Source organism: Dendropsophus ebraccatus, chromosome 2 (genome assembly GCF_027789765.1).
Source record: "Dendropsophus ebraccatus isolate aDenEbr1 chromosome 2, aDenEbr1.pat, whole genome shotgun sequence".
NCBI classification, from domain to species: Eukaryota; Metazoa; Chordata; class Amphibia; order Anura; family Hylidae; genus Dendropsophus; species Dendropsophus ebraccatus.
The window spans coordinates 97,404,937-97,414,324 of NC_091455.1; the positions used below are offsets into that span (position 1 = coordinate 97,404,937).

The 9,388-nt window shown below is 44.7% G+C and overlaps 1 protein-coding gene across 1 annotated transcript; it reads left to right on the top strand.

The window, feature by feature from the left end:
• The first annotated feature begins 2,986 nt into the window (after positions 1-2,986).
• Positions 2,987-8,860, top strand: EEF1E1 (eukaryotic translation elongation factor 1 epsilon 1). Its single transcript, XM_069960185.1, has 4 exons — positions 2,987-3,172; positions 3,861-4,061; positions 5,383-5,478; positions 8,457-8,860. Exons 1-4 carry the CDS (start codon positions 3,086-3,088, stop codon positions 8,595-8,597), a joined length of 525 nt encoding a protein of 174 aa, XP_069816286.1. The 5' UTR covers positions 2,987-3,085; the 3' UTR covers positions 8,598-8,860.
• The last annotated feature ends 528 nt before the right edge of the window (positions 8,861-9,388 follow it).

Below are 9,388 nucleotides of genomic sequence, written 5' to 3' on the forward strand. Positions count from 1 at the left end.
GGATCATGTGACAAAAGAGTCCCAATCATTTACAGATAATAATACAAAATAGGTTGGAGTACATTGGTGAGAACTGATGAGAGGATATCATGTTTTATATTACTTCTGTCTTATATTTTTGTGTGTATTTTTTATGTTTTTGTGTTATTTTAAAAGAGGGTTTTATGGGGAAAATGTATTGGTGCCCTATGCTCCAGATATCAGGTTGGTGGGGTGCTGACACCCTGCTGATCATCTGTTTGCCAGATCTGCTGTGGCTGCGTACAGGGAACAGAGCTGGAAGCAGACAGCTCCATACATTGTGTAGTGTTCATGCTTGGTTACTGCAGCTCAGCTCCCATTAATTTTTATGCGTTCTCTAGTGTCCTCGAACCTGCCTTGCCCCCATTGGCAATTTGGCATGTCTGTACTAAAATGGATGAGGCAGTGAGCCAGACGTCCCATCCTGCTCATACAGTGAGCACACAGGATGTATATTTTGTTTTTCAGCTTCCTCTGTCTGCAGGGATCTCATCCTCTGAACAGATGACCAGAAATACAGGGCTGGGCAGAAAAGACCAGCACTAAGCTACTAGTTAAGTTCATTTCATCTGGGTGCCCACACACTGGATGTACTGCTTGCTGATCAACCTGACTTGAAAGGGTACACTGTGGAAGTGCCTTTTATTATATATATGGCCCCTGCAGCGCTGCCAATATCATACCGCTCTGTCCCCCTGTTCACCCGCTTCTGGAACTTTTCTCATTACGTTGCAGGCCGCAGGACAGATTGGTAAGATGCCAGTGGCGCCATGGGAGCCAGGGAGTTAAGTGTCAACCCAGCCCTAAGCATATATCAAAAAAGGCCCTTGCCTGGAGTACCCCTTTAATTACATGAGAAATGTGCTAAACAAAGAAGGAGCTCCAAACAGATACAAGTAGCTACCTTGGCTGAGTATTGATTCCCCGTCTTTCCATAGACCTTAATTCCCCAGTGGAGCCCCTCTATTTCCCTAAGTAATGAACAGTGGCCCCGGGTTTACCCCTACACTAATAGGGACAGCTACAATAGCCAGTATGAGGGAGGAGCCATGTGCATGTGAGTACTTGTGTACAGATAATCGGGTGGGTGAAAGCATTTAATATGTTGTAACTGAATATAAGTTCAAGATCACATGACCATTCATTATATGCATTGAACAGTATTGATCTTACACTGTGTCATTCATAGTATACAGTGATTTAGTACAATATTATCACCCAATAAAGGTTGTTTATTACATAGTGTCTAGAATTGCGGTGTACATGCAGGGGACCAAAGGCAACAGGGAAATATCAATACATGCTAATAACAGGAAAAACTACGGGAGCAGAATCACTCTGCTCCTGTGACACCAATGTAAGACAGGAGAGAAATATGTAATATGGCAGTGCAGCTGCTGGGGTGGCATCATTTGCAAAGTTTTTCAGGAAACCAGAGAAGAAACAGGTTTCTCTGCAAACTTTTCAGTGAACTCGGAACAGGACCTGGTTGCTGGGAAGCCATCTTTTCCTACCATGGGAAACCCCTTTAAAATTATGTATATGGAAACAAAGAGGTGAGCACTTTTTCAGGGGATGGAAAAACTTTTTATTTATCATATTTTTAGTTCTACATTACCTGTCCTCACTCCCGGTCTTCTCCTGCCCTCTGCTTGACTCCCAACACTGCGTGCTGCAGCTTCTTTGAGCTTACAGACCGCTCAGCCAATCACTGAGCAAGCGTGGAAAGGTAATGTATGAACTAGAGATAAGCAAATTTACAGTACATATAAAGCGAATTGCTATGTTAGCTACGCAATCTGCTTATCAGCTGGCTGCTATTGACGTCTGTGGCGCTCCACCCCAGGTGGCTGGAAAATCCAGTCCTGGGAAACTTCTGCAAGGGCTAGATGCAGTTTTTCCAGGCATCCGGGGTGGAACAGCATAGACTTCAAAAGCAGCCGGCTTAACACTTAATCATTTTAGATCTGGACCTAAAGAAACGATCAACCAATGAAAGTTTCATCAGCTGATTGTTGTCTCTATTAGGTTGCGTGCACGCTATGGAATGGTGACGGAAAACCAGTCGCATATTCCGCAGCTCGCATTTGCCGACGGACTGATGCAGGCGTGCGCGTTTCTGCCCGTGTCATGGACTCTATTCTATGCACAGGCGGATTCCGTCGTCCGTCCAAAGAATGAACATGTTCATTCTTTGGACAGACAACGAAATCCGCCCGTGCATAGAATAGAGTCTATGACACGGGCGGAAAAGCACGCGCCCGCATCAGTCTGCCGGTGGGTGCGAGTTGCGATAATTCGCCAAATCAACCTGATTCCGCCGATAATCGCTCAGTGTAATAGGACCCTAGGTCACACTGAGCTGTTAGAGAACGTGCTCACAGGGGTAAATGGACATCAGGTTAAAAAAATAATAATAATAACCTGCTGTAAAACATATGGCAGTTCTTACCTGTCTGCCCCAGTTCATGTTGTAAAATGATATTACCAGCAGTACTCACCTTACTGCGTTGCCGCACCAGAGGTCACTGGTCGTGCCAGTCACATGTTTGTGAAATAAAAACAGGAGAAAGCCCAGAGGGGTCAGTATGGGAGCTGGGGGATCTGGCTAGTACAGCTTCTGCTATTCTTTTATCTCATTCTGAGCTGATTTATGTTGTTAACCCCCATTGCCACACTGGGATAAAAATTTTCTTGGGTGAAATTTTGACTCAAGACAAAAAAAGAGAGAACTGAACTTCAGCGCGAGCTACACTTCTTACCACTTGCTGCATACAGTAAGTACACTAGTGAACGAGCGCCACCTACTGGAGGAATCACCATCATTACAACACCATACACTGGAACAGGAAAGGCAGTAAATCCTTCCCCTCTTCCTACAACTCTATGGTACTACCATGAACTCCCTGTCAGTGACGTCCACCAATTATCGCAAGCGACGTACATTGGACAGGGCCACTGCCGATATTCTGACCAATTAGGTAGCGCGGTTTCCGGAGGGGCGGGAGTAACGGTCAGCTGGGTGGTTGGCAGCGTGCGCTGTCTTTGTGGCTTGCCAACCAAGATGGCGGTGGGTGAGCTGACCGCGTTGGAGAAATGTCTAGGGTTGAAGGCAGGAAAGTACAGCAGCCGTGCCCAGGGGAGCAGCCAGGTGAGCTCTTCCTAGCTGTATGCCTGCATTGTATCTGGGTTAGTAATCCGCCATGGGTAGAGGTGACGCCGTGTGGATAGTGAGCAGGACTGCACACCGCCCCGCCAGCTCCCCTGTGTGGTGGCAGGGCTGTATGCAGGGGGCTCCCCGATGATTACCCCCACCTGGGGCTATGATGCTTGTGGGGTCCATCACACAGTACATTTGCTGCTCTATGGAATAAGGTAGAGGTCAGCATCACTCCATCCAGCACATACACACAAGCCTCCAGGCCAGGTGTTGGAGCTCCACCCCTGTACAATGGTTGTGTGTGGTACTGCAATTCAGACCCATTAACGTAAACTGAACTGAGCTGTAAAACCACCCCAGAGGACTAGAGTGCTTCTCTTTCTGGAAGAAACCCGACATGTGACCCCTTTTATATATGTATAGGGGTACAGGTTATGTATTGCAGCTCACATACATTGGTCAGGATCTCCCCTGACTGCAGTGCCATGGTATTGTGCCAGGCACCTGCCATCTGACACCATGCAGAAAACCTGCAGAGTACTGCCTGAGGTGTCTGTGTGTATTCTAGTTACCTTCAGCCACCACCCTTAGAGGGGCTTACTGCATGCATACTGCTATATGTTGTGTCTGTTTCATGCCTACTGTGCCGCTCAGTGTATGTCCATTTGTTTATGTGCAGGTTCCTGTGCTTCAGACCAATAAAGGCCCCAGCTTAGCAGGTCTTGCCACTATCGCTTCCCATCTAGTTACACAAGCAAAGAAGGAGGAACTCTTGGGTGTTTCTTCTGAGGAGAAGGCAATTGTGCAGCAATGGCTGGAGTACCGAACAACACGTATAGACAGAATAACCTCCAAAGAAGACATCCGAAGTACTCTAAAGGTCAGTCATCAGGATCTGTTTGATCTTACCTTCTAGGATTGCCTCTCTGTTGGATTGTTAGTCATATGAGTCAGAGCACTCTCTTCCTAGTTTAAGACACTGCATTCGGTTAATATATTTGTTGGGACTAACTTATATTTAGTTGCCTAAGGGTCCTATTACACGGGCCGATGGGGGCCCGATAATAACAGTAAACGAGTGCCAATCTGCTAGATCGGCGCTCGTTTACTGGGCCTGTTACACAGCCTCGATAATAATGGTTTAACAAGGGCTGCAGGGACATCGTTACCGATGTCCTTGCAGCTCTTGCTAAACTGGTATACATTACCGATCGTTGTAATCGGCTGATCATTGATATAGGTTCTGACCTATAATTGTTGGCCACCGACCGCGCACCGCTACGTGTAATAGTGGTGCACGGCGGCGGATGACAATTTGCAAAAGAAATACATGACCTATCCATGGTCCAGGGCTGCTCCTCTTCTCCCGGGTCCCGCACGCTTTAGAGCGGCCTGTCTTAGCTGAGACAGGCCGCTCTGGAGCTGCAGCGTGCAGGGCCCAAAGAGCAGGAGGAGACCTGGACCATGGATAGGTAATGTATTTCTTTTGCAAATCGTCATCAGCCGGCCGTGCACCACTATTACACGTAGCGGTGCGCGGTCGGTGGCCGACAAGTATAGGTCAGAACCTATATCAATGATCAGCCGATTACAACGATCATCGGCTGATCGTTGTTTATTACACAGAATGATAGTTGGCTGGATAGGGCTGATTCGGCAGATTATCATTCCGTGTAATAGTACCCTAAAGGAATCCTTTCCATCATGCAGGAAACGGCTAATACACAGCTGCTGATAGAAGGTGCTTTTGTTGTGTACTGTAAGGCTCGCTTTAGGGTAGGATGGGGAACCTTTGGCCCTCCAGCTGTTAGAAAGCTTCAATTCCCATCATGCCTGGACAGCCGAAACTAAAGCTTGGGCTGTCCAGGCATGATGGGCATTGTAGTTTTGCAACAGCTGGAGGGCCGGAGGTTCCCCATCCCTGCTCTAGGGGCTTTACAATGAGTCTGACACTATGAAGTCTTCTATGAGTATTGTGGTCATTCTCCTGAGGACATTACCATAAGTAGTTGAAGCTGTCACAGGTGCAGTATGTACCACATCCTCTTGGGGTGCCAAAGTTGTCTTTAATGGTACTTATCTAATCACTTTTCTGAGTCATTTCTTACACTACACATACATTATGTGTATTGGGCTATAATGGCAGAACTAGCTGAGCAGTAGAAGTCTTATTCATGTGTTGCTATATTATTTTTTCCTAGGATCTAAATTCATATTTGGAGGATAAAGTATACATGGCAGGAAATAAAATCACACTGGCTGATATCTTAATCTATTATGGCTTGCATCCAATTGTAGTAAGTAATTTTCCAGTGTATGAACATGTATTTCTTATTAGTCATCCTTTTCTGTGTTATTTGAGCAGATCTGAGATTTAAAGAGTCACTGTCGTATTTTTTTTTTTTGCAGAAATCAATAGTCCAGGCGATTTTAAGAAACTTTGTAGTTGGGTTTATTAGCCAAATCTGCCATTATCTGCATGTAAAAAGCCTTTTCCCAGGTCCCCCCCTCCTTCCTCTTTTTCATCCACTCTGAAAAATCTGAAAATTGTGACTTGTTGCAGGAGACGTCCCCTGTCTGCTCTAGGGAGAGGGGAGGGGGGAGGAGGAAGGAGGGAGTTAGCCGGCAGCAGAAAGCAGATAACAGAGGATTACAGGCACAGAGCTGGGTGACAGCTGTAATCTGAGCTCAGACAGGTCACTGGTGATGGTCAGAACAGATATCCCGTGAGGGATTTGTAGATTAACTCTTTGTTGTCCTGTTTTGGTCTTTTCTTTAGCTCTCTCCATAGGAGAACAATGAAGACAGGGGGGAGAGCTTCAAACTGCTTTTTCATGATAAAAATGCATTTTTCGGATAATAAACCCAATTACAAAGTTTCTTAAAATCGCCTGGACTATTGATTTCTGCAAAAAAAAAATTCACGACAGTGACACTTTAAACTTGCTTGTCCCCTATCCGCAGAATAGGGAACATGGGATTGCAGGGGGTCCAACCTCCGTGCCCCCTGGAGATCTTTAGATTGGTTCCTCAGCTCCTTTGTTATGAATGGAGTTGCGGGTCAGCACGTGACCGGCAGCTCCGTTCATTCTTTACGGAGCCACCACTTGGCTCAGTACAGTACAGCACTTGTCTCTTTTCACCAGTTTCATAGAGAATGAATGTAGCTGTGGATCACATGCTGACCCATGACTCCATTCATAACAAAGGAGCTGGGGGGGCACAAAGGTCGGACCTTCCCGCAATCCCATACTTGTCCCCTATCCTGTGGGGAAGACATAAATGTGACTGCAGCATCCAGTTACTGTTATTATCTTACTCCCAGTCAGGCTCACATTTACACTATCCAACCACTGATAATTACATGTAATTCAAGTCCTGTAATGGCCAGACACAATTTTTCCTCATGGATACCCACAACAGCTTATTTTTAAAAAGTTGCTTAAAGGAATGGGTACACTTTGAGCTTAAACGGCTATTCTGGTCAAAAATTTGTTTTCAAATCAGATGGCGGCAGAAAGTTATACAGATTTGTAAATAATATATACATTTTATATTTATAAATCTCCAGTCTTCTAGTTCTTATCAGCTGCTGTATGCTCTGCAGGAAATGGTGTATTCTTTTCAGTCTGATAAGTTGGTGTCTGCTGCCATCTCTCTCTAATTACTGTAAAAACAGAAGAGGTTGTCTGTGATGATTTGCTACTGCTCTAGACAGTTTCTGTCACAGACAGAAAACTCCACTTCCTGTAGGACATACAGTAGCTGACAAGTCCTGGAAAGCTTGAGATTTTTTTAACCCCTGACTGGTATGTCCTGTTGCGGATGGGGAGGTTCAGAGAGGGTCCGCGACCCCGCTCTGAGCAGCCATAATCCTGGCTGCTTTCTGAAGCCTGGGACTGCGGCTATTAGCGGGTGCGGCTGGGCGGAGTCCAGCTCGGCAATCGATGTATCTGGTCTGCTGCAGACAAGAATAATAGAGCACTAATCTGATGGATCAGTGCTCTATCATATACACAGCATTGATCCCAATAAGAGATCAGTGCTGTGTATATAGAAGTCCCCCAGGGGACTTCTAATTAATGCATTTGGGGAAAAAAAAGTTTTTTATTAATAAAGAAAAATCTCCTACCCTAAAAAAGTTTGAATCACCCCCCCCCCCTTTCCCATTTTATAAATAAATATATTTGATATTGCCGCGTGCATAATCGCCCTAACTGTTAAAATTATCCCATTCTTGATCTTGCACAGTAAATGGCGTAAGCGCCAAAAAAATTCCAAAGTGCAAAATTGGGCATTTTTGGTTACATCAAATCCTGAAAAACTAGATCCAGATAAAAAGTTGCATATAAGCAAACAAGGTAACGATAGAAAGTACAGATCATGGCGCAAAAAATGACACCTCACACAGCCCCATAGACTAAAGGATAACTGCGCTATAAGCATGGTCATAGACCAATTTTAGGGTAAATTCACACGGGTGTCTCGCATAAGAAATCCGCAGCTAATCCGCAATACACATATTAATAATGATAAGAATAATATGTGTATTGCGGATTAGCTGCGGATTTCTTGTGCGCCCGTGTGAATTTACCCTTAAGGAACATTATTGCAAATCTTTTTAATCGTACCAACTTGACAAACATAGATACGCCCCATGGTCAGTTGTACCATAGGGTGTAAACACAAGCCCCAACCCCCCCCCCCCCTCCAATAAAAAATATATTGTGTTTTATTTGCAAAAATTAAGTCTGTCATTGTGATTGGTGCCACAATAAGGGCTCATGTGGGTCTGTAGGTGAAAAAAATGCAAGTGCTGTGGCCTTTTAAACACAAGGAAGAAAAGACGAAAAAGCAAAAAGGAAAATTAGCTCGGGAGGAAAGGGGTCTCTACAGACAGACCCTACAGACAGGAAAGTTAACCTGCTTTCCCAGCTGATGCCGTGACCTGAGCACCTGTGGTTTTGATGGCCCTCTACTCTAGCAACTGAAGTACCTGTCTCATGTATGAACTGCATGGTCAGGACCCATCCTGGGGAGGGAGCAGAAGAATACATAAAAGGAGGATGTGAGCAGTAAATGTACAGCGGTGTGTTGTGATTGGGCTCTTTTTTGATATGCCGGAATCCCAGCTGACCCCTGACAGACGTGTTAAGTCCAGAATGCCGCTACCCTGATTATAAACAGAACTGTGGACTATAGAACCATGAGTTAAAATGGAGCCAGGTTTTAGTATAATTTTCAACTTTTATTTTTTTTCTTCTTCTTCTTCCAGGCTGACCTTTCAATCCAGGAAAAAGAGAGTTACATCAATGTGTCTCGGTGGTTTAGTCATATACAGCATAACTCTGGCATTCGGCAGCATCTCCCAGCCCTGGTCTTCATTAAGAACAGAATCTATGCTAATATCCATTAGCTGATCAGCTGCAGGCACAGATATGTTTGCTGTTTCCCCTTATGTATGTCCATGCTGCAGTTGTATAAGACAGATATAGCATCTGCCAAGGCAAAATTGTTTTCTTATTTATTTTAAGCCGTTTACCTTTTGAAATATCAACTGAATACATAATACCAATATAACAATACTTTATTAACATATTGTGTTAAATATGGATTTTTGAACTTTTTTTTTCTTTTATTATTCCACTTTTTGTCTGTTTTTATAGAACACTGTGCCAATAAAGAGAGGTAAAGATGGCTACTGCTGACTTTGTGTTTTGTTTTTGTGTCCCCCCCCCAGCAGCTTAGCTGCTATTTATCTGTATCTCAGTTGCAGGCTACATTATAGCCAGGTTATGACCTGTGACTACATATTTGGTGCATTGCCTACGCATCTGAAACACACCTGTCCCGGCTGCTGTACACTCCTTCACCCCCTGCAGCTCTGTCCCCTCAGCTGCTGTGTATAAACACAAGCCTATTACAATCTCACAAGGAAATCAGTATATAGAGAGCAGAGACCAGCATAGCAAGGACAGCATGATTATAAAGTAAATTATCAATAAACCGCCAGTATAAGCAAGCTCTAAGTGGTAGGAAGCAACCTGGAGTTTAGTTTAGGCTGCTGTCTGAGATGTTCCACCACTTTTCAATTGGAATGCAGCACATTCAGGTGTGCCCGCCCTCCAATTAGCTACAGCAGACAATGTAAAGTACGGCCGGAGCAGTACTTTACATTGTCTGCACAGTCTATTTTGTGCATCTGCT

Coding starts and splice junctions, on each gene's coding strand:
- EEF1E1 (XM_069960185.1), top strand. CDS start 3,086: ATGGCGGTGGGTGAGCTGACCGCGTTGGAGAAATGTCTAGGGTTGAAG. Junction 3,173..3,860: donor GTGCCCAGGGGAGCAGCCAG/GTGAGCTCTTCC, acceptor GTTTATGTGCAG/GTTCCTGTGCTTCAGACCAA. Junction 4,062..5,382: donor ACATCCGAAGTACTCTAAAG/GTCAGTCATCAG, acceptor ATTTTTTCCTAG/GATCTAAATTCATATTTGGA.